Raw genomic sequence first — 26,428 nt, 5'->3', positions numbered from 1 at the left:
TAAAATTAGCTTGTCAACAGTGTTGCCAGTAAATTACGGTAATAACCCTATGAAATGTCTAACAGTGTAGAGATGTCCACATAAAAATTTGGTGATGGTTGATTAATACATATGCACCTGTAGAAAAAAAGCAGACACGCACACACAAACATGCATACAACTGTGCAATACATGCAGTAGCTTTATCACGCTTCTAGCTACAAATTGTTAAATAGGCATATTTAGATACACTTATAGATACACATACTCTTTAACAGAATGGTCATGAATGAGACACACCGACAAACACAGTAACGTTGGCTTATTTGTTGATTCCTGATAATAACATTTACTCTCACACAATACTTATGAATGACATACAATCTACACACACAGTACTTAGAGTAATGTTAGCTATCTATCTGTTTTTAGCTGCCTGCAAACTTGGTGATTGTGTTGATTGATGATAATAAATATTCTTCCACAGTTGTCATGAATTCCATGCAAACAAATGTTTAGGTCTAAATTTAAGATTATAGTAGATGAATTGGTTTTTGTGAGTTCGACTAAATGTATATTCCTGACAGTCACAATAAATAAAAGAATAAAATTCTCATAAAATTCCATCGGAAATAAATGTGGGTAATTTGTTTACCCACTTATGGAAGTTTGGGGGAAGTAATACCAAAATTAAAATACTGTAAAATTTAAAAATGGTAAGTTAAAAATTCCAATGGCAGGATGTCAAAACCACGTTTTTTGAGGATTACCTGAATTTATGATAATTTTATATAACAAAGATATTACGAGAAAATGGCCCAATTGTGGATCTAAGGGTTAAAAGCACATCATTTGACGTTGACACCCACAAAAAAAAAAAAACTCAAGAAAAATGGTGGCGCAATGAGCAAGTTATGTCGTTTTCAATGTACATGTATTACCTTTCATGTGAACGCTGCCCCCACCAACGTGTCCGCTATGTAAGCATGTCGCTTAGCTGGGCTCCGACAGAAAGCTGTCGTATCTATAGCTATCTTCTATTGATATAGATGGATAGTTTTATGCCCTGCACTATACTTAAGGCAGCGTCTCTCGAAATTGATTCAAGCGTCGACGTACTGAAATGGCCGTGTTTAAAATCACCAGGTATACCTGCGAGGCTAAACTCGGGGGAAATAAATGTGTTGTCGTCAGGAAGTCGGAAGACAGTTGTAGCTTTCCCAAAAGAAACAAAATGGACTCCTGAAACTCCACTTAACGTTATAGTCAATCGTTTTTAAAGGTTATTGGAAGAAGAACTGGGTCCTGTGATCGTTTAATTACTCTCATCACCAAACAGGTAATGTACTGGTGGCCTTTTAAGAGACGGTTCATGTTTCCCAGTTGTATTATTTTCAGCGAACTAATTCGGTCCAGTTTGTGCTTGCCGAGTGCTGGTTGAGAACGTCATTGCTAGCTGCCGTCCGCTGTGTTAGCTCCACGGCCGCTATCGATGACACTACATTTTATGGATATGGAACAAACCTATCCCGCCGTGAAACATTCTTTGGAGCTTTGTCAGCTGGCTTGACATTGCGATTGACCTTGTGCCGAGTATGCCAATTTGGCGAATCCTGAGAAGTTAATCGCTATCGTAGCGTTAATTGGGAGGCCCGCTCGAGGTTTACGTAGCTAGTTGCTACTTAGCATTGAAGCCACTTAGCCATTTGTTTCGGCGACTCCGACTATTAGGCAATACGACACGTTACAACTTACATTTGTTAATGATAATTGTACGTCAAGAGTTGCCAATCCACGTTATTAGCATCACTTGTCTCTGGTAGTGAATTATAGTGACCGTGTTCAGTTCGAGTGTTTAGCCACATGTACGTAAACTAAGCTGTCTTGATACCATTTTGTTTATATCTCCACTGTGCCATTCATGGCGCTCTTACTTTCAAATGAGACTTTTCCATTGAATCTAATATATTCCATAGAACAGTACAATACAATCTGTGTTGCAAAGTATATTAGTCACTCTCCTGTGGCTCAGCTAACTATAGAGAAGTACGACTTGCGTCCAAGTTGCCTCCTGATCATTTGAGCGTATTAAAATGTTAATTCGAAGTTTGAGGTAGGTAATATCGAATACACTTGGTCACAGCTACAAATAGCTAGATAAAATACTATCTGTACTATATTAAAACTGGTTTAAAAATGTCAAATTCAGACCTTTTTTTGTCAGGATTCCCTGTTTTTTAATCACCTAAATGTGTCTTTTAATTGACAATAGTCATCTCCTCTTGAACCATTTATATAATGTATATTTCTGTGTATGATGCAGCAATTAGATCTTGCTGGAGACTGGAGAATATTCCCAACCTCTTCCCCTTCTGAACCAATGGAAGGGTCTGACAGTTCAGAGCAGAGCGGCAGTGACCAGCCAGAGTCGCAGCGCAGGAGCCAGCTGGATCGTCTTGACAGAGAAGAAGCCTTCTACCAATTTGTCAACAATCTGAGTGATGATGACTATCGTCTTATGAGAGACAACAATCTTTTGGGCACCCCAGGTAATAACCTTCGCTTTTGTGGGCAGTTGATTTCGCGGAACATTCTGTCAACTCAACATTAGTTAAATCAGAATCATCATCTTTATTTGCCACGTATGTCCAAAAAACACACAAGGAATTTGTCTCTGGTAGTTGGAGCCGCTCTAGTACGACAACAGACAGTCAATTGAAAGAGAACACTTTTGAGACATAAAGACATTGACAAAAACAGTCACTGAGCAATAAAGGGTTGCTAGTTATCTGGTAATGCCGGTACAATTTTCTTTGTGCAAAAAGATGCAGAGTCCAGCACTTAGAGCAGTTTGAATGACTAATATAGCAATAGTCGAGTGCAAAGACCATTGTGCAAAGGGCTCTGAGACTTCAAGGATTGTATGCAGTTTAAAGTGACTAGTAGAACGATAATCTGGGACAATGTTGATTGTGCAAATGTTGAAGATACTCCTCAGTCAGTGTGCAAGTGGGGCAGGTGCTACTCTGCCATGAGTGGCAAGTATTGGTCAACAACAGACTACTACGAGTAATGTATAATTGGCCCGACAGAAATGTGACAACAAACTCAAGACAAAAAAATTGGCAGCATGTTGCAATGGAATTGTAGGTTTGCTGTTTAAGAAGTTAATTGCAAGAGGGAAGAAGCTGTTAGAATTTCTGCTAGTTCTAGTTTGCATTGATCAGTAGCGCCTACCTGAGGGAAGGAGCTGGAAGAGCTGGTGACCAGGATGTGGAGGGTCCGAGAGGATTTTGCACGTTTTTGTCTTAGTTCTGGCAGCGTGCAAGTCCTCAAGGGTGGGTAGCGGGGTACCGACAATCCTTTCAGCAGTTTTGATTGTCTGTTGCAGTCGGAGTTTGTCCTTTTTTTATAGCAGCACCAAACCAGACTGTGATGGAAGAACACAGGACTGATTCGATGACTGCTGTGTAGAACTGCCTCAGGAGCTCCTGTGGCAGACCGTGCTTCCTCAGAAGCCGCAGGAAGTACAGCCTCTGCTGGGCCTTTTTGAGGACGGAGTTGATGTTGATCGCCCACTTCAGGTCCTGAGAGACTGTAATTCCCAGGAACTTGAAGGTCTCGACAGTTGAAACAAGGCAGCTGGACAGCGTGAGGGGCAGGTGTGGCGAAGGAGGCCTCCTGAAGTCCACGATCATCTCTACAGTCTTGAGCGTGTTCAGCTCCAGGTTGTGTCGGCCGCACCACAGCTCCAGCCGCTCCACTTCCCGTCGATATGCAGACTTGTCACCGTCTATGATGAGGCCGATGACAGTGGTGTCATCTGCAAACTTCAGGAGTTTGACAGCCGGATGCGTTGAGGTGCAGTCGTTCGTGTAGAGAGAGGACAGAGCCTTGGGGTACCCCAGTGCTGATGCTGCGTGCGGATGAGGTGGCCTCCCCCAGCCTCACCTGCTGTGTCCTGCCCGTCAGAAAGCTGTAAATCCGCTGGCAGCTGGCAGACGAGACACTGAGTTGGAGAAGCTTGGAGGAAAGGAGTTCAGGGATGATGGTGTTGAACGCAGATCTGAAGTCCACAAACAGGATCGTCGCGTATGTTGACTGCATCATCCGCAGAGCTGTTTGCTTGGTAGGCAAACTGCAGGGGGTCCAGCAGGGGACCTGTGATGCTCCTGAGGTCAATGTATCAATGGTCAATCAATGTAATGTCTGTTTAATCTCCAGGTAGAGCTCTATAAATTAAGAGTGCCAAATTCTTTCTTAAATTAAGTAATCAATGCAAAAACTAAAACTCATTATACTACACAAACACATTGAAATATTTTAATGATTCATGATGTAGAATTTTGATGATTATACCTTATAGCAAACGAAAACTCAAAATTCACCATCCCTGGAAACTAGACTATTACAAAACAATCAAGAAACATCCATCCATCCATTTACTTTGCCGCTTATCCTCATTAGGGTCGCGGGCTGCTGGAGCCTTTCCCAGGTATCTTCGGGCGGGAGGCGGGTTACACCCTGAACCAGTCGCCAGCCAATCGCAGGGCACATAGAAACAAACAATCATTCGCACTCACATTCACACCTATGTGTAATTTAGAGTCTTCAATCAACCTACCACACTTTTTTTGGGGATGTGGGAGGAAACCGGAGTGCCTGGAGAAAAGCCACCCAGGCACAGGGAGAACATGCAAACTCCACAGAGGTTGGGGCGGGATTTGAACCCCGGTCCTCAGAACTGTGAGGCAGATGTGCTAACCGGTTCTCCACTGTGCTGCCAATCAAGAAACAATGAACATTATTTTTAATGTAGAAATTAGGAAATATTTTTCCCTCTGAAAAGTATTTTCCCAAGTGTTTAACAAGTCTATGTAATGTATGAGTACTTTTCTACCATATTCTAATTTATTGATAATTACTTGTAAATCTAGGTGTAAGCCTGCATCACATTTCTTCCATATTCTCTGTATATAATAAATACTACGCTGGTTTAGGTGTTTCTTTACACTTTGTGGTTCAAATGACGGATTTCAGATGTTTTTTTTCTGTCCCAGCAAAAAAGGTGGAATACAAATAAGATATGTATTTGATAGCTGCCGATGTGACAGCAGCGTAAATCGACAGGTTGGATATCCACTATGTCAGCGTTTTTGTGAAATAAGAGAATGAGACATAGATAACTCATTTTCACCCTGCTGGGTGTTATCTTTTCATGGCGTGTCCGCTACAAAATTGATTAAAAAAAAACAACTACTATATGTTTAGGTCGAATAACTTTACAATAGGCAATGGACCAACACACAAAAACATACAAATGTATGCTATATAATTCTCTGAGCACTGACTTGATTGGAATTGGACTGTTCCAGTTGTCTTAGAAGACGTTTCAGTTGTCATCTGAGCAGGCTTCATCAGTTAATGCAACAAGGCTTAGTGAGGACTGGACTGTGCCGTTGTATCTTGCTGTCAGTCGATTAATTTTAAAATCAGATTAATCACACTTTCTAATTTTGATTGACAGTCAATCACAGGCACCAAATATACCACACACAGTACCACATTTTGCTTTGAGTTGGTATTTTACACTTGTCATCCGATCGGGGTGACTTTTCAAGCAAAATTTTCCGCCGAGCACACCAGTCGGAGTTTTCTCACTTATCTTTTCACTGGCGTAAGCATTGACCTGATGACTAACCTTAGAGCAACCTGCACCGCATCTCGATCTAATCTTTGAAATCGGTCTGATGTCAGCAAAAAAAACGTGGATAGGATTGGATAAAAAAATCTCCGGTTTTACCACTCCTATACAAGCAGTACACTTCATGCTCTGCTTCAGCACTTTTATCCATCTGCGCTCGGATGGCATGCACAGCCCACGTGATCAGAACAACAGGTTGCTAAGGTGCTAACATAGTAGCAAGCAGTAAGAGTGAATGTTGTTTGGTTAATGTCGTTTATTGAAACTCCAGTTGAAGTTCACAATAAAACTAAACACACATAACAAAAGAATTATACCTATTCAATGTTCAAATACATCAGATTTCTTTCTTCGTTTTTGTTCTCAAAAATCACTAGCTCAAAGCTAACACAATGCATGAGAAAAACCATTGATGAGCTAACAAAGATTAGCATCGAACCCGGGGCACTTATCTCTCTCTCAAAATAATGAATATTGGTACACAAACAAACAGGCAATATAACAATACTGCCAGGCATTTTCCTCAAACTCTGTGGAACGAGTTTTATTAACAATATTCAATTGCGACTTCGACTACTTTGTTACTCCTTGTTAATCATTGCATGCGCCACACTACTCCTCAGAGATCAAGACGTGCACAGCAGCTACTTTATGTAACCCATTGGTTAATAATAAATGGGTCAGTTTTTCTCATATCTATTGTTGCCAATTATTGTTCTGTTTGAGTAGTATCACTTCATCAAGCATTTTCTAACATTCCATACTACAAAATAATGGCCTCTTTATATTCCCGTGGTCGGGCTGCCGACAACTCCCGCATTGCATCACGTGACCGACGAATTGGCGCGCGTGCCCCTTCTGCGTAGCTTGACGCGCGCACGGCAAAAATTGTTGCTGCACGCCGAACACGGCAGAGATCATCTCTCGTGATTGGTCTGTTTTAGTCACATGCTGTGATGACGTACTCGGCGTGCCCCTTGGTTCTCCATACCATCTACGCCGCCGCCTTCTCGATCGATTTTGCAGCATAATTAAACGTATCATCTAGGTCCATTTGTTTTAGCAGTCACTGTTCCACGGTCGCCATTGTTGTTGCTTTGTTCCTCGTTACTGAAAGGAAAGTAAAAACGGCTACCGGAAATTGCCAAAAAAATGCAGAGGAAACTCCACCCTGTGGTGTCCTAGCCAATACCAGCCGTAGTGACAGGAGGTGAACTGCAGTACATTTTCAAAACTGCGCGCGTGGGTTGCGCTCGAGTATAAAGGCAAACTAAGCGCGGGACAGCCACAGTGACGTCAGCGCGGTTCCCGTCCGCGTGAGTATAAAGAAGCCTTAAGTATGTATGGTTATCGCTGAAATCGGATCGTCCGATATCATATCGGCCAAAACTCGAGGCTGCAATATCTTTATCGGATCGGAAGTGAAAACGTTGGCTTGGGACATCCCTATTTCAGATATCCATCCACAGTTAACGTAAAGGAGCTTGTGTGGTCAACATAAATTGTGATTATCTGAGTGAATGCATGATTAATACAATATTTATTTTGTGATCAACCCTCATGAGTTAACACTTTATCTTTGACACCCCTAATATTTAATAGCTTAATTTTTTTTTTTTGTACCCTTCTCCTGACTGATACATTTGAACAGTGAGAGTCTTCTGATGTTGTGGAAGCTCTCTGCAGACCATAGCTTGTGCTGTATGTGACAAAAAAAATGTCAGGAAAAGACTACTAGAATAGCTAAGCTTTATTTGGGGTCAGTCAAAGGCACCTTACATTGTGGCAGGTATGTGCTGACTCCCATTTAACTTTAACTTAATATTGTTGATCCCGAACATAGCTTCATCCCGAGGTATTCAAGGTTGTGCACAGTTGTGCATTTATATTTCACCTCTCTAAAAGGTTTATTTTTTTAAAATTGAGTTTATAGGTCCTATTAAAGGGACTGTGGGTCATAATGGTCCATATTTCACTAACAAGTTTTTTAATTTTTTAATATATTTTTTTTCCTCAAGAAAACTGGCAGTCGTTTCCAGTAGTATTAATCCATCCATCCATCCATCCATTTTCTGAGCCGCTTCTCCTCACCAGGGTCGCGGGCGTGCTGGAGCCTATCCCAGCTGTCATCGGGCAGGAGGCGGGGTACACCCTGAACTGGTCGCCAGCCAATCGCAGTAGTATTAATCCATTTATGAGAAATTGGTAAACAACTAATTGCCTTTGGAATGCCACTTTTTCATCACCCAAATCCCCCCCCCCCCCCCCCCATTAAAATGTTTCACTGTTACTATTTTCGCTCATTATTATTTGGGGGGGAAAAAGATTTTCAATACAGGCAAAAATTACACGACAGAACACGGAGTAGTTCAATGATGAAATGTCCTCATCTTCTGCACTTGTTGTGTCAGGCAGTGACAGGATGACGTGTCCAAAATTTGGGCAGGCTAAAATCTGTGTAAAAATAAAAAATTTCATCAGAAAGCAAGCCTAAAATTACTACTAAATCTATTTTGGAGGGCATTTTTTTCTGCAGATGACATTTGTAAGTCCAGAGCTATGGAACACGTGCCAGTGTTCACAGGATTAGCTAGTGTCTTTAAGTTGGAAAAACAGTGTTGAAATGATTTATCTTGGTCTTATTTTTTTATATTTCAAAAACCTAGCATTTTTTCATTGTACCTACCTATTTTGGCAAACACCACAGTGCATAAATCACGTGTAATAAATCAAAACTACAGTGAAAGTGTAGCCCATTAAATGTGGTCTAAACCCGATATATAGTGAGAACAATATGGAGTAATACAGAGGTTACCTGCATTAAAATCAGAGGGGACAGTAAGCCAACTAAACTATTGAATGTTTACTATTTGTATTATTTGTTTGTGTGCATGCAAGTTAAGTTTGTTTTTTGTTCAAAACATGTAAAACACTGTGATATCGAATGAGTAACTTGACAAATTGTAAATAGTCAATAAATATTCAGGCACTAAGTCAGGATGTGGCTCTTGTAAATCCAGCGTAAGAAATTAGGCATTGATGTGTCCTGCCAAGTATCAGTGTACTATTGTACTCTAATCAATTCCTTTTTTTAAAATGTGTTTTTATTTATGTATTTTTTTTTACATTTGCCTAGTTTGCCTTTTTAAAATCTGAAACGTTTTCTTTGTTTTATTATATCAGTGTTAAGGCCTCTTTATACTCCCGCGCTCGCGCGGCCGACAACGCCGCATTCCATCACGTGACTGACGAATTGCCCCACGCAGCACCTCTGCGTAACTTGCCGCGCACTCAACAAATATAGGCGCTGCACGCTGCGGAGATCATCTATCGTGATTGGTCCGTTTTAGTCACATGCTGTGATGACGTACCAGCGTTCCATTGGTTCTACATATCATCTCCGTCGCCGCCTTCTCGATCGATTTTGCAGCATAATTAAACGTATCATCTGGTCATCTAGGTCCATTTGTTCTGTCGCTGTTGTCGTTGTTGCTTTGTTCCTTGTTACTGAAAGGAAAGTGAAAACGGCTACCGGAAATGGCCAAAAAAATTAAGAGGAAACTCCACCCTGTGGTGTCCTAGCCAATACCAGCCGTAGCGACACCCCCGACTTGGAGAACTGCAGTACACTTTCAAAACAGCGCGCGTGGGTTGCACTCCAGTATAAAGGCAAACTACGCGTGGGACAGACGCAGTGACGTCAGCGCGGTCGCCGTCCGCGCGAGTATAAAGAAGCCTTTTTCTCTTTAATCACTATAAAAGAGGTTCTCCCAACCCACCTCAATACTTCTGGCATTCTGTGTCTGATTTCAACACTCTGGTCCATTAATTGACTGTTATGTGAATCATCAAAATCTCTGTATATGTGAACATGAATTTGAAATTTCTAACAATGTTGATCTGCTTCTGTCTTTCTGTCCAAAAATCTAAAATAGCCTATGGTGCTCATTGAGATCTTTTACATAGCTAATTGTTTATTTGCTCATTTAGGAAGATAATTTGTGGAGATTGACGTGATCATAGTTGTATCACTTTTCCCTTACAATGAACCTTGGACATTTTGTTTACTGTGAAAGTCTTTGACATCACTTTGTCTGATATCAACTATGTGGTCATTTAAAAAAAAAAAAAAAAAATCTCTCCACAGTTTGTTGAAATCTCATTTTTGCCCGTAACGGAAGATGCAGTGCTGAGCATTAAGGTCAGGAATCCTGGTTTTCACACTATAATGAAAATGGCACAACTTTTGCGCTCTACTGAAGACGCCAATCCGTTTGTGTCCCAGGACAGTGGGAGGGTGAGTGTAAGTTTGGAGCATCCTTTAGTGGATCATCCTGCGAGGAGAGGGCATTGACTGGACGGTGGCATGCCCTGGTAAGTCGAGAGGTCTTAAGCATTGTCCTGTTGGTGTATTTTAGGGAAACCAATCAGCTCTATGGATCAGTATTATGATCAGTATTTTTGAAATACAGTGGACTCCCAATATTCGTGGTGGATAGGGACGGCTTGACCGTGAATGCCGAAAATCTATGTATAATTGACGGCCATTGGAACTGCATTGGGAATATATATATATATATATATATTTTTTTTTTTAACCCCCCCCCCCCCCCCCCCCCCCAAAAAAAAATAGAATAAGCGAGGACAAACTGCCAAAAGACATTTTCAGGATTGGTCCCCCCCAAAAAACTTTAAACTAAAAGATAAAACAAAATTGGGGGGGAAATAATCTGCGAATAGGTGCATTCGCGGGTGCCGAACCGCAAGTATGCGGCCGTCCACTGTATTCTGTATGGACCACGGGACGGATTTTCAACTCCTGTGTCCTGTGCATTTATTGCAATATAGCACCTATTGAAACCTTGAGGGACTATTGGGAATAACAAACTATAAATACTGTACAGTACAAGCCGGATATGTGTTCACTGTTCGTAGTTTTTGTTGTTGAGGTTATTAAAAGGTTTTGGATTCTGTTTTATAATGGGCTTCCTCCGAATTGACTGATCATTTGATTTTAGTGCAAAATGGTGTGCACCTTAGTGTCTGAGAAGCAGTTTTGTGGAGTTTTTATGATGAACTTGACACAAAATGACATTAAGGAATTACAAGGTGACAGCATGTTTTTTTCTTTTTGATAACATGCTCTTATGTTTTTGATTTTTTTTTTCAGGAGAGGCAACAGAGGATGAGCTGTTCAGTAGACTTCAGAATATCAAAAATGGTGCAGAGCAGCAGACGAACACGCCCAGTTCAGAAAATTTAGAAGAGCCAAGTGGTAAGTTAGACATTTCCTTTGCTTTGCATTTAAATCCAATTGTGGAAATAGTGACACATTTTCAAACACATCATCTTTGTCAATTTTAGAACAACCTGAAACCTCAGAAGATCCTGCTAATGGTGATAGTCTCCTAGAATGGCTGAACACAGTGAGGCGCACAGGCAACACAACCAGAACTGGTCATCGTGGAAACCAGTCATGGAGGGCAGTAAGTCAGACCAACCCAAACAGTGGAGACTTTCGCTTCAGCCTGGAAATCAGCGTGAATCGCAACTTAGCTGAGCAGCAGGCCGCTGCTGAAGGAGAACAACAGCCTCCAGAGTCTCAAGAAGTAGATGGAAATGCTGAACCACCTGTTCTCATGGAGACAGGAGTGGTAGAAGAACGAGTTGTTGAGGAGATGGCTGTCATAGTAGGACCAGAGCCTGAGCCCGAACCCGAGCCCGAGCCTGAGGCTGAGCTTGAGCCGGAGCCGGAGCCGGAGCCAGAGCCGGAGCCGGAGCCAGAGCCAGAGCCGGAGCCGGAGCCAGAGCCGGAGCCAGAGCCAGAGCCTGAGCCTGAGCCTGAGCCAGAGCCAGAGCCAGAGCCTGAGCCCGAGCCCGAGCCAGAGCCTGAACGGGAAGAGATTGTTTCAAATGAGACGCATGCAGGTCCTCCCAGCTCACCAGTTGTTGTGTCAGTTCAACCAACGCTTTCTCTGTCTCTACGTAGAGGACATAGGAGAGCTCGCAGCCGCAGTTCAGAACCATGCAGAACCAGGGCTCGTACAGCCAGGAGCCGTTCCCCTCTCCGTTCAGATCAGATGGAAGAGCTGCCTAATCCCCGCTTTGCTCATACTTCTGAAGGACCTAGCACCGATACCAGCGCTCCACTTGCGCTTCAAGTGGAGGGTAGTTCTCGGACTCGACAGCATGTGCTTTCTAGACAAAGTGCTGCTGAGAGTGATATTCAGCAGCCCAGGGTTGAAACTGAACAAACTCCTGAAACCCAAAGCGTTGCTTCTCATGAAGGAGAAAGTGGAGTTGAAGGTGGTGCAGCTGGACGAAGGCCACCTACTATAATGCTTGATCTTCAGGTGCGTCGGGTGCGTCCAGGCGAATATCGCCAAAGGGACAGCATTGCCAGTCGTACACGTTCGCGGTCACAGAACTCAAACAACACATTTCTTTATGAAAGTGAGCGTGGTGGATTTCGTAGGACTTTCTCACGCTCTGAGCGTGCTGGTGTCCGGACCTATGTCAGTACAATTCGTATCCCTATCCGTAGAATTTCGGATGCAAGTTTGGGAGAGGCGACCTCAATGGCTCTCCAGTCTATGATTCGACAGATCATGACTGGCTTCGGTGAGCTCGGCTACCTCATGGATTCTGACTCAGATTCTTCCGATTCCAACCGTGGAGCCAGTGCATCCGCAGATTTGGCTGAAAACTCCAATAACCCAGATGCCACCGCTCCTGCTGCTCCTGTTGTAGATGAACCACCTGTGGCTACTGGAGTCAGAGCAAGGACAGTTGAGACCGATATGGATGAAGGACTTGCCACTACTCCTCCAGCCCCTGGTGGCAGGGCTAGACCCAGAGCCCCTATCAACCTTGAGGAGCCAAGCTCATTGCCCCTCCTCCGACTGGCTCACTTCTTCCTATTAAATGATGAAGATGAGGACCAACCCCAAGGGCTGACCAAAGAACAGATTGACAACCTTGCCATGCGCAACTTTGGCGAAAGTGACGCCTTGAAGACTTGCAGTGTCTGTATAACAGAGTATGCGGAAGGAAACAAGCTGCGGAAGCTTCCTTGCTCCCATGAGTATCACGTGCATTGCATCGATCGCTGGCTGTCGGAAAACTCCACCTGCCCCATCTGTCGCAGGGCTGTTCTGGTGTCTACTAATAGAGAGAGTGTAGTGTAGCTCACAACAAGCCTCTTTGTCTATTAATTATGTAATAACCCAAATTCATAAATAACTTTAAGGAGAAAAGTCTATGTTGAAATGTATACCATCCATACCATTTGCAAGTTTTATCTAATCACCAGATGGATTTGGGTTGCTCCACGCTGGCACTGATGGAGGTTAGGGCTGCTCAGTGGTATTCTGGTATCATGATGAACCCTATTTGAACATTGTTGGTTATCGTGTGCACATTTTCTTTTCAACAGAGAGTCTACCTTGGCACATGTCCATCTCTTTCCTGGTTTTAAGGTTTAGGTGCACTCATAGAAAAAAAACCAGGTACAACAAATATGTGTTGTTATACGGTGCAGACAATTCGTGTGCATTGAAAATGGCTTATCACTGCAACGCTAGTCTAGACCTTTGAAACTCAGTTAATAAACTTAACTATTACAGTGCCAGTGTCCACCTTTCCAAAGTTAGTCACACACCGTGCATGCTGTTTGAATCAACCCCTTAAGTGACCATTCTGGTTTTTTTTTGCACTGTCTCAAGTTGTGTGTGAAAGAGAGCCACTATTCTGAAGAAAACCATCTGGTTATAAAAGCTGTGCACCTGCAGGCAGTTTCAGCAGCTCAAATCTGCACCCATTTTTTTTTTAGTTCCTAAACAATGCCTTATAAATCATAAGGTGTGTATTGGTACAGTTCAGTTATTCCAGGTCAAAGTATTAGCTGTAAATAAGCTTGTATAAATAATTTTGGAGTCATTCTTTGTATCAGTGGTTTTATTTTTGGATTGTAAATCATCTGAGATTAGGGGTTTATTGGCCAGTGTTACTATCTACCAGGGCAACCCTTAATTTAAATATAAACATAGCTGCGATAAGTATACAACTGATTTTTATCTACTGATAGATATGGCCAAATGAGGACATTGTTGGTTTGCCATTTCATGTATACGCTGCCATGTTTGCTATGGCATAATGTACATGTGTAATAAACAATTTTATAGTAGATTGTTGTTCAGGCAAAAAGAACTTGGAACACAAGTTACATAAACACAAGTCAACTTTTGGATTGGATGCATTTTGCCATCAAAACAAAAAAATAATAATTCTACTTTCAGCGATAGCACGAATTAGAGATTCCTCAATATTGGTTGTACATATTTGAAATCATGCTGTTGGCAGTTAATATTCCCTCATTTTACCATGACTAAAAAGCATCACATACCTGGTTTGTTCTTTAAAAGGTTCCTGGATTTTAGAAATGTTGCACAATTCCCCCCCAATCGTTCAGTTGCTGGTGTACTTTCAATCCTACAATAACACATTTTGTAGTTGTTGTCAGCGTTGCTGAGCTAAATGAAATGCGGCTTCACCTTTTCAATTCATGATGAAATAATACTATTTACAAAACTTAATTTCCATCTGAAATTGGCCAAGTGTGTCTTGATCAGGTCCTGGTAGACTTTTAAGATGTTCAGCCACAGATGTTCATTACATTACATGCAAAAGACAATACAAACAACAATGATATAAATGTATGCTATTATTAAATCTATTGTCAATGGTTGAAATCCTTAAAAATTTATTGCATTATTAAAAGTAAATTTCTGTTTTCGAGGATGTCAGTTTTTATGGCACTATTGATGAACAAGGGCACAGTCTACATGGAAGAGGGGGATATCATTCTCATTCTCCATGTCTTTGCCATTGTTACACTTTTTTTCACAGGCCATGAAATTGAATGCAAAATTTTCTCGTTGTTGAATACCACAAACTTGTCTCCAAACTATGTAAAACTGTGTTCCCTTTTGGGCCATGCTTGGCCTTTTTCTGTGATCCACCCAATTTGACTGGGTTTGAATGGAAACTAACTGCTGAATTAAACAAGTTATGCTACTAATACATTGTAGATATCAATTCTGTGAGCTTTGAAAGCATGCAACAATGACTTTCTACATGCAGTTAGTTGGTCACATTTAGAAGATATACATGCAAATCAGTCACCCTTTGGCCTCATAATAGGCCATTTACGTGACTCGTGTAGAGCCCATGAGTTTTTCCCTGGAAGACGCTAACGTCATAGGCTATTTCATACTCCTTGAGCGCTGGCAGCTAGATCCAGTCCACACATTCACCATCCACACACAGATGTACCGTATTTTCACCACCATAGGGCGCACCGGATTAAAAGGCACAGTCTCAGTTGCGGGATCTATTTCTGTATTTAACACACACAATAAGGCGCACCGTATTATTGGGCGCAGGCATGGTAATACATACGCTATCTTAAAACATATGGTAGCATGCATGAATGCTAAAACAATGTTTTTAAAAAGGCAGTCGGAGCAAAACTGAGTTCAGTTGTACTTTATTGAAGTTTTTAACAACGTACTCTCGTTATTTTTTTATCAATCCTCATCCACAAATCCATCAAAATCCTCATCTGTATCCGAAATGAACAGCTGGGCAAGTTCAAACAACAAACACATCGCGTTCCCTCTCGTCACTGTCAGAGTCAGTCTCGTTGCGGGGGGGCTGTTCAGCAATGATGCCGCTTTCGCGAAAGCTCTGACAACAGTCAAAGCAGGTACCTTAGCCCAAGCATCCACAATCCATTCACATATGGTGGCGTAACTCGCCCGCCGTTGCCTCCCAGTCTTAGTTCCACTTGGTTTTTCACAGCAGCTGTGAGATGGGCGCGCATGGAGTCACAGATCAACAGCGACGGTGACGTGTGGAAAAAACCATCCGGTCTCTTTACGTACACCTCACTCAGCCACACTCTCATTTTCTCCTCATCCATCCAGCCCTTTTGATTGGCCTTAACGATGACTTCGGCTGGAATCTTTTCTTTAGGCAGCGTCTTCCTCTTAAAAATCACCAGAGGTGGCAGTTTCTGTCCATTACCATGGCAACCAAGCACAACAGTAAAAGCAGACTTCTCATGCCCCCTTGTGCGCATCGCTACTGTGGTGGTCCCCTTCTCTACAGTGTGGTTCACCAGGATGTCGAAAGTGAGCCAAAGTGAGCGGCACCTCGTCCATGTTGGTGATGTGGTTGGGCTGGATGTGTTTGTCGGCAATCTTTTTACTGCAGTAGGAGCGGAAGATGGCCAGCTTTTCCTTGTAATCCACCGGAAGATGCTGCGCCACGGTAGTCCTTGCCCGGATGAATAGATGGCGCCTTTTCATAAAACGAAAGCACCAAGACGGACCTCCTTGAAAATGTTCGATTTTCATTTCTACTGCAAGCGTTATTGCCCTCAGTCGAATGGTGACTGTAGAGACGCTTCTCCCGGCTGTTCTTTGATCATTAATCCATTGCTCGAGTTGGTCTTCCAACTCGGGCCACCTCGCCTTGTTTCCGCGGAAACTCAACTTTGTCTTCTTGACTTGGCGAAGCTCGTTTTCCTGCTTCCTCCACTTGCAAACCATGGATTCGTTGATCTCGAATTCTCTTGCGCCTGCTCGATTCCCATGTTCCTCCGCGTAACTGACAGCTTGCAGTTTAAACTGTGCTTCGTAAGTTTGTCTCTTCGTAGGTGCCATTTTCGGGGGTCCTTAGCCAAACCGATGTTGTTTTGCACAATGCACATACCGGCGCTATAGACCTACTGGGGGCGTGCCTTTAGCGTCCTCTGTCACGCGCACCCTTCCCCCTTTACGTCCGCATGCTGTCCTCAGTCATGTCCGCCTTTCCTCTATATAAGCAGCGTGACGGCAGGAAATTCTCCCAGTCAGTCAAGCGGAGCGCTCATCAAATTCACACATAAGGTGCACCGCATTATAAGGCGCCCCCGTCCATTTTGGAGAAAATTTAAGACTTTTAAGTGCGCCTTCTAATCGTAAAAATACGGTAATTGTGAAGATTACTCCACGGCGGACTAGCATGCGGCCTGAGGTTCCGCCTGTTTGTGCGGGACTTGGTTTGGGTAAGTCACAGGAGTTGAGGAGACCAGAAAAAACTTACGCCGCTTCCGCTGTTAAGAAGTAACGGTAGTTTTACTCCGTTACAATGATCTAAATGTCGCTTGCTAATTTTATTTATCAACTATTTCACGACTTCCGCATTGGGCGCTATTTGCGCCAATCCAGTTTAAGCGCGAGTGACGTTTAAGTGTAGTTCACCATTCAAACGACGCAAAGCCACATGACCTCACACGTCGTCTTCCATTGGGCTTCCGGGACAAGGGTATTAACACGAGATAAACCAGCACCGCTGATCATCGTGCAGCTGTGTTTTGGGGGGTCGTCGTCACCATGAAGGCAACGGTGTGCTACTCGTGTTTACATTTAGATGAACAAACAGTTTTCATGTATTGTAGTATTTGTCTAGCACTGTGCCCAAACGTGGATATTTCAGCTCACTTATGAGAAAATTTACTGCAGTAAATTGCAGATGTTTTGTGGGAGTCTTGACTGCATACACACATACACGTACGCACACAATATCAGAATTTGCACATTCACATTCTGTAATATATATTTTTTTATTGATGTTCATGCTGTGGTGAAAAAAAAAATAGAAGTTACTATTTACTGAGTACTTGAGTAATTTCCCTTTGTACTTTTTACTTTTACTTGAGTCACACCAAGTAACAAGTACTCTTACTTGAGGACAATGTTTGGCTACTCTACCCTCCTCTGGAGCAGATATCCTCTATTGCTACTCTTACGTTTAAGCAACATTTGTGCTCATCAGATCAGCCAGTGTGGTATTTGTTGCACTGATCTTTTGTATTTTCGCGTTGAGGTGCTGCGGGTCATGGCCCTTGTTGTGGTCCCAGCAGAACCGCGAAGCACACGTAACATCGGCAGCAAGAGTTGGTCCGCTACTACATCTTGTATTAATTAGGAAACGCGCCTACAATTATCTAATTAGTTTATGGATGTTAATGTTAAATGTATTACGCGACGGAGTGATGTTAAGGATTATGTCACAACACAGAATGAACTAACTTCAGCTTCAGAAATGGCCAATAAAAACAGAAAGATATTGTATTTAATATTTTCCTGGAGGATGCATTTGGGATTAGCCTTTGAAGTTGGTAATAGTGAAAAATTTTCTTTTCCAGAATGAGAGTGCTGAAAGAGGAGGATGCTATAAAGCAGGGGTGTCAAACTCATTTTTGTCACGGGCTACATCGTAGTTATGACTTCCCTCGGAGGGCCTCTACGACTGTGAACCCATATAAATGAAATATTACCTCATATACTGTAATTACATACAGTATACACAACACAATGAATAACCAGTTGTAAAATCAGAAGCCCATAAAAACATGTTTTTCAACTATTACATTTCTTTTCAACGGGAGATCAGTAACAAAAAATGCTTGCAAATATCTCAATGATTTTACACTAGAACAAAACTAGCAATTTTTATTTGATTTCGCGGGCCACATAAAAGATGTGGCGGACCGGATCTGGCCCCTGGACCACCAGTTTGACATCTGTGCTATAAAGCTTGAAGCAGGCATCCGGTGCAGGTGGAGATGGGCCTCGCTCAACTTGGAGGCCAAAACCAAAAAAGCAAAGAAATGAGGCAAATTTAATTGTGATCTTAAATTGGTACGTCAACATGTACTTCAGCGGTGTAAATACGTTTTTCTCTGTGAAGAAAATGTATTTTGCCTTATTGTATTCCAGAGTAGTCACTGATGATGTAGTGGTACACTCGCCTGACTTTGGTGTGGACAGCGTGGGTTCAGTGTGAATGTGGGTGTGAATGGTTGTCCTTGTCTATATGTACCCTGCGACTGACTGGCGACCAGTTCAGGGTGTAGTCCGCCTTTTGCCCAAAGTCAGCTGGGATATGCTCCAGTCCCCCACGACCCTAACCAGGATAAGTGGTGTTGAAAATGGATGGATGGATGTATTCAAGAGTGTGATGTATTTATTGCTGTATGTTCTTGTTTTATACTACTGTGTGCTGACTACCTGATGCTGAAATGCAATTAATCAGCCCATCCACATTCAACACTCCCTCCTGGTAGGAGTTGGATTTGATCTTTGTTGACAGAGGACTAAGTTTAGGTGAACGGACGGAACAATGTGCTAAATAAATCACATTTTTACACCAGACACGGGAGCATTATACATGTCAACAGATTACTGTGGAATCTTCCGTATACAGTACTTGCATCCCAGAAAGGCCACTTTTTGCTTGGTATCAGTGCTGGCAGATTATGATGTGCTTTATTCTACTCATTACAATCCCTCAAGTGAAAAGTCAACTCACACTTTAGTGTAAATTTTGTGGTGCACACCATACAGCATCTCTCGGTATTCCCATATTTTAAGGGAATTCATAGTATTTTGTAAATGTGTGATGTTCTTGCAGATGCGTGGTTGTACCCTGTTCACAAATAACCGGATTTCCAATGGTTAAAAAATGTCTTCATTAATATTTACTGTACATCTTCCACTAGATGGCAGAAGATACAAAAATTCCATCATTTTGAGTACATACGTAGTTTTTGTGACATCTTTGTGTGATGCCGTGTATGGGCTCATTAAAGGTTGAGAAACACTGTGTCTAATGTTTAACTAAAGGTGGACAAACATGGAAGCCACTGCTTTTAGCTACAATACAATAGTGGCACTTCGGAGAGCTGCCAATCGTCTTTGGCCCCTCCAAAGGAGTTTGCGTCAGGTAATTCATCAGAGCGACACATAATTATGTTGTAGAGCTAATTCCATTTGCCTAAACAACATATCTCGAGACGCGATTCTCGAGTGTCCTGAGCTAGCTAACGGGTTGCTATGTGTTGCTAAAATAAAGCTGCGGACGCTCAAGTACAAAAAGCTGCAACCTTAAGCGTGTGGTTTCATTGAATTCATCGTTGGTTTCTTCCAGAAAGCCTTCGCTCCAACGCAAGAAGCTGTTAAACGCAAGGGGACGTGTCCGATAGAAGTGAGTCCTGTGGACTAGTTCGTGCTGACAGTGAAAAGTGTACAGGACACCATCAGGTTCTACACGTCAGCTCTGGGCACGGAGGTTGTCACGTTCAAGGTATGAATGATGACGGGTCCTCGTATTACGGATAATGTCCGTTCTGTCCGCGGCGTCGTAGCACGAATTCGTATGTAAGTCGAAATGCGACTTGGTCCCTTCAGTAACCGACGCTGCTAAAGCAGCAGTAAAGTCACAACCTGAGATAAAATATAAAACAACAGATTGCAAAAGTACGTTCACTCTATACTTAAGTAGAAGTACAGGTATTTGATTAATAAAAAGACTGATTTAAGTAGAAGTACTGATTCAACTCCATTGATTAAAAGTTAAAAAAGCAAAACAAATGAAATGTAATTTTACTCAGTCAGATAAATTGAGAAAACATGGTAAATTGCTTGAATAAATAATTTTCTTCTTGCGCAGTGGTATGTGAAGTCTTCTCTAATCTACCACTTTAGTTTGAATTTGAGATGTGTCAGTCAAAAAGATGTTACAATAAGAGGTAAACTGTTTGGAAGGAAGACCTACCGCAGGTCGTGTAATGTACAGTACATTAAAAAAAGAATTTTTTTTGGTGGAAAATGGAAATTCAGACAACATGATCATTGATGGACTGGCTAATTAATTTATGAGATGGAATGCCTTAACCATGGTCATCATGGTAGATGTAGCCTAAAGGTTTTTCATACTGCCATAATTTGTAGATGAGTCTAGTCGACCATTGAGGGGTTATTTTGGTGACTGATGCTTCTTGATTTACAATCTGTTAGGCTACGATAGATAGTCTATTTCCCTGTTATCTAACTAAGAATGTCAGGTCGCAATTGCATTGAAACTATTTCAGTGGATGCCGTTCGTAACCTCGAAATGTTGTGTGTCAGTACAAAGGACTCCCTTAAAGTGTTTACTTTGTTTGCTCCATTGCCTACAACAGTTATCCCCAACCACAATGACAGGAAATTGGTAAATTCACTTAATTAGTCTGAATATTATTTATTGAAAACAAATGTATCTTTGTTCATCTTTCTATGCCAGCGACATATAGGGGCAGGCAGAACAATTACATTCTCGTACACTAGATGGCAGAAGGTACAATTAACCTGTGTAACCTTGCCATTTATACAACAGAATAAGTCATGGCTACCTGCAAGTAGCCAGTATCAGTTTTTATGTTCAACTAAAAAGGCACAGATTTCACACTTGTGTTAATGAAATTAGTGAGTAAATTGAGACAAGATGTGATTTGTTTGGTAGTGTGCTGTGAGATTTTTTTCAATGTACAGTAAATAATAGGGACAGTGCCAAAGGCCTGCCGTGAATAGCAAAAATATGTGAATAATTGATGAAAAGGGATTTGTAATTGCCTATAGATGCTACAAGATGGTGGCAAAGCAAATAAAACGGAGAGGATTGTAAAGCAGCAACACCATGCAGCTAGCGTGTACACAATCATACCCATATTAGATAAAAACAACGATATTCAGTAGTTAATTATTCAAAGCAAAAATACCTTTACATGAGGCTCGTAATTAGTATCAGCATACTAACCTTAAAATCCTCGCACCTGGGCAAACAAACGTGCGCACGAGTACTTTACATAAATGTTATGAAGTCGTTAAACTCAATTTTTGGCATCCACATACAATAATAAATGTTTGGGAATACAGGCAGATTGTAACAGCAAAGTAGACTGTACAGGTTAATAGAAGCTGCAACGGGAGAGAAGCAAACATACTTTCAGTTTCACTTTTGACTGCACGAGGTGCATTCAAGAACAACAAACAAAACAGGACATCTCAAATGGAGACAAAAAAAAAACTAGCAATGACTTAAACCAACAGCAACACTAAGATTCCACCAGATGGCAACAATGTCATCAGGACCAACTGCCTTTCCATTTTTCATCCTCTTTAATGCCTTTCTAACTTCCCCCTTACTAATCATTGCTAATTCCTGTTCCACCACACTTGCCTCTTCTACTCTTCCTTCTCTCTCATTTTACTCATTCATCAACTCCTCAAAGTATTCTTTCCATCTGTCCAGCACACTACTGGCACCAGTCAACACATTTCCATCTCTATCCTTAATCACCCTAACCTGCTGCACATCCTTCCCATCTCTATCCCTCTGTCTGGCCAACCTGTCTAGATCATTTTTGCCTTCTTTAATGTCCAACCTGGCATACATTCATCATATGCCTCTTGTTTAGCCTTTGCCACCTCTACCTTTGCCCTACGTCGCATCTCAATGTATTCCTTTCGCCTCTCCTCGGTCCTCTCAGTGTCCCACTTCTTCTTAGCTAACCTCTTTCCTTGTATGATTTCCTGTACTGTGAGGTTCCACCACCAAGTCTCCTTCTCTCCTTTCCTCCCAGAAGATACACCAAGTACTCTCCTGCCTGTCTCTCTGGTCACCTTGGCTGTAGTGGTCCAGTCTTCTGGAAGCTTCTCCTGTCCACCGAGAGCCTGTCACACCTCTTCCCGAAAAGCCGCACAACACTCTTCCTTTCTCTGCCTTTGTCTTCTTACATCTTCCTCCCCACCACCAGAGTCATCTTACACACCACCATCCTATGCTGTCTAGCCACACTCTCCCCTACCACTACTTTACAGTCGGTAACTTCCTGCAGATTACATCATCTGCAAAAGATGTAATCCACCTGGGTGCTTCTACCTCCGCTCGTGTAGGTCACCCTATGTTCCTGCCTCGTCTGGAAAAAGTGTTCACTACAGCCATTTGCATCCTTTTTGCAAAGTCTACCACCATCTGTCTCTCCAAGTTCCTTTTGTGGATGCCGTACTTACCCATCATTTTTTCATCACCCCTGTTTCCTTCACCAACATGTCCATTACAATCTGCACCAATCTCGACTCTCTCTTTCTGGGATGCTCAGAACTACTTCGTTAGCTCCTTCCAGAATTTCTCTTTCACCTCTAGGTCACATCCTACCTGTGGGGCATAGCCACGAATCACATTATACATAACACCCTCAATTTCAAGTTTCAGCCTCATCACTCGATATGATACTCTTTTCACCACCAAGACATTCTTAGCTAACGCTTCCTTTAAAATAACCCCTACTCCATTTCTCTTCCCATCTATACAATGGTAAAATAATGTAAACCCTGCCCCTAAACTTCCAGCCTTACTGCCTTTCCACCTGGTCTCCTGGACACATAATATGTCAACCTTTCTCCTAATCATCATGTCAACCCACTCCCAAGATTTTCCTGTCCTAGTCCCAACATTCAAAGTCCCCACATTCAATTATAGGCTCTGTGCTTTCCTCTTCTCTTTCTGCACAAGAACCCGCTTTCCACCTCTCCTTCATCTTCGACCCACAGTAGCTGAATTTCCATCAGCGCCCTGCAGTTTAACGGTGACGGGGGCAGACGTTGTTAACCCGGGCCATCACCAATCCGCAATGGAATTCTTTAGATGAACGCTCATATTTGTTTGCCCTTCCTGATGCAACCCTTTGCATTTATCCGGGCTTGGGACCGGCCTACAGTTTGCACTGAGGACTCTAAATTGTCCGTAGGTGTGAATGTGAGTGTGAATGGTTGTTTGTTTGTATGTTGGGGAACAGTGGTCTACGCTCACTTAATGGTCCCTCACAAAACGGAGTGTTTAACCAAAGTCATGGGACTAGGAATTCCACTGAAGGTGCCATGATGATTTATATGCATGAATCAGGGTTCACGCTGCCCGTTCGCCACCTTGCCAATGGCTAATTGAAACAGGATGTGGTGAAGCGAATATTGCCCATGTTTGCCATGCTGATGAATCAAAATTACCTACATCAAAATTCAAAAGCCCTTCCTGATAAAGGTTAAAGAACGTGCTCATTCTGCCGTGTGTGAACGATGTTAATGGTTTAGTTTTCCCCCAGGTTCGTAAAATCCTTGATGCCGCCGTCCAGCAGCTACTGGCTAAGCAGTCAGGTTCACAAGTTTTCCCAGCTGCAGTGAGCGGTGCATTGGGGAAGACAATTGAAGCATGCATATTTATTACCACGATGGCCAGTAATCGCAATACTTCTTTTAAGGAAACAAAAAAACTTGCAATTAAAAGTATTTTCCCAAATCGTTCAGGCCTACTCCTTATTGATGACTCGGTAGTTTTAATTGGGCTCACATCGTTAAAGCTTATGGGTTTAGTTCCTAGTGACAAGTACTGGCTTAGTGTGGCTAAAGGTTTAGCCACATAAATACACATGATGTTGTGGCTAACCACACACGTGTGGCTAGCAGATTTTTATACTGTTAAGTGACATTGGCTAAGAGGTTTCATGACCCAGTGCCAACCCTGAGTAATTACCACGTGACATTCTCAAGGTATCATAATACTATTGCTTTATTCACTTAAATAATAATTCACTTCCTCACACATTGCTGTTTTGTTAATTATCAATTATTTCATCTTGTGTTATGATCTTTGCTTCAGTTTTAAGGCTTTAAGACGTGGTTCCCCCTGCCTGTCCCATTCCCAAGACCAGTGCAAACACCAATCGAGTAAAACTAAACAGCACTACAAAACCTCAGAGCGGAGAAATGCTCAACACAAAACGACTTATTTTTTCCCCAAACATTACCTAACAACCAAAAGAAAATAAACAAGTGACACGTTGCTACCAAAAGCTCTAATGGCATAAACAGGAAAAAGAATCGAATCAACAGCTCCATTTCAGGCTTGCTTAACACAAGCTAGCATTATAACACCACAAAATAAGCCTGCATCACTCTGCAACACGGAATTACAGTAGACATAAAAATTGTTTTCTGAATACATCTGCACAGCTGTCAATTATTACGGATTGTCCGTATGTTGTTAAAGAAATCACTGAACGCTGACTTTTTCCTCTCGTAACACTGATTGTTCCGGATATTGAAAAAAAATCCAGTATCCAACCTTTATGGCCAGTACGGGGCTGTGTCGGGCTACCGAAATGCTTCAGATGCTGGCCAGTCCGCATTGAACAGTCCCACAACCTCTGCTTACCCTCGCTCTGGATATCAGGGAACGCTTGTCACACACTATTTTGTACCGCCCCAGCTTCCTGCGAGCTGCAGTTAACGTGGCTAAATACGATTCCGAGCTGCTGAGGCGACCGTTCACTTCCCGTCCGGTGTCAATGCAACATAAGTCACTAATCATCGCCTTCATGGCAGCGAATAAGCTACACTTCTGACAAGTATCGCTTTCATGAAGCGAGGACAAGGAGTCATTAACAGGAGATAGACGGGGACGCCATGCTAATTGCTAAGTTGTCATGACATGTGACATGCCAAACAGCGAAATAATTGATTGGGTGATAGAGTACACTTGTTACAATGGAGAGGAATCAACTTTGAACATCAAAATAGCAGGCAAAGTAATGTATCTGGTGAGAAAATAATACACAACCTCTGACAGCCACACAGGAGGATGGGCAGTAGGCCAATCACCTGTTCCCTTTAAAAACAGACGGATTACAGAAACCGCAATTGCGACCCATTTGTGCCTCATGGCACTAAGAGCACTAACTAACTAACTAACTCCGGCTTCCTCCCACATTTACAAAATGTAGTTTGCAACTGCAGACTCTAAATTGTGAATGTGTGTGATTGGCTAGCAGTCAAGAAGGTACCCGCCTCTCGCCAAAAGTCAGCTGGGATAGCCTCTAGCTCATTGGCAACACGAATGAGGGCAACAGCTATAGAAAATGGGTGGATCCTGTTAAGAAATGTCGTTTTTCCCCTTTAAAACAAGCATTCCATTGTTTTGAGGCATAATAGCATTAGTGCTTCTCTGTGTATTTGCATAGACACTGTCATGTGAATGTTCTCTGATTTTCAGGAAACCTCCACCAGAGGGCAGAATTTAATTGTTACATATTGTAGTTGCTGCTCTGCTCATTCACTAATTACATACTTTTGACAACTTTCTTCACTCATGCATGGCACCTCTGTTACATCAACTAAGGGAAACCGTAAATCTCTGGGATTCAGGAAGCAGACGTTTAACCTCCATCAGCTCGGCAAGGAGTTTGAGCCCAAAGCAAAGCATCCAACTCCAACCCTAACCACTGTTGCTGCACACTTGAAGGTCTGTCTACCTGTAATACAGAATTATTTTCTATGTTAGTAGTTTTTGCTTTGTTTATTCTCCCCACCCTCTGCTATTGTCGTGTCTGTAGGTGTGTGGAGTGCAGATAGAGGAGGGCCCAGTGGATAGGACTGGAGCAGTGGGGACAATCACATCACTGTACTTCCGAGATCCAGATGACAACCTCATTGAAGTGTCCAATTATCACCAAGAAACATCACAATATTTTTAATGAGAGGTCCTCTTGTTGTTTTTATAATTTTTTTTTTTTTTAAAGCAAATATTCCTAAAACTCAGCAGCGGGCCATTCATTGGGCAACAGGACCTTCAGTGGGGACTTATTTGACGTAGTTCACCTCTTAAAACCACCACTGTCACACCAGTTATAGAAACAAGCAATAGCAACTATTTGATAGTAATAAAAATTCTGAATTATTTATTCATCAATGTGAAAAATATAAAACAATTAAAATACTTCAGACTCACCAGCGATGTTGATTATTAATTGTAATAATGTCACTA

The 26,428-nt window shown here is 42.2% G+C and overlaps 1 protein-coding gene across 1 annotated transcript; it reads left to right on the top strand.

Annotated features, from left to right (window-relative positions):
* The first annotated feature begins 958 nt into the window (after positions 1-958).
* On the top strand, positions 959-26,391 carry rlim (ring finger protein, LIM domain interacting). The gene is made up of 7 exons (XM_061787386.1): positions 959-1,318; positions 2,303-2,528; positions 10,854-10,958; positions 11,048-19,516; positions 19,721-19,876; positions 25,784-25,906; positions 25,998-26,391. Exons 2-4 carry the CDS (start codon positions 2,360-2,362, stop codon positions 12,868-12,870), a joined length of 2,097 nt encoding a protein of 698 aa, XP_061643370.1. The 5' UTR covers positions 959-1,318; positions 2,303-2,359; the 3' UTR covers positions 12,871-19,516; positions 19,721-19,876; positions 25,784-25,906; positions 25,998-26,391.
* The last annotated feature ends 37 nt before the right edge of the window (positions 26,392-26,428 follow it).

The sequence above is a fragment of the Phyllopteryx taeniolatus genome, chromosome 10 (genome assembly GCF_024500385.1).
Source record: "Phyllopteryx taeniolatus isolate TA_2022b chromosome 10, UOR_Ptae_1.2, whole genome shotgun sequence".
Lineage (NCBI taxonomy): Eukaryota > Metazoa > Chordata > Actinopteri > Syngnathiformes > Syngnathidae > Phyllopteryx > Phyllopteryx taeniolatus.
This window is presented reverse-complemented; position numbering and strand designations above follow the sequence as displayed.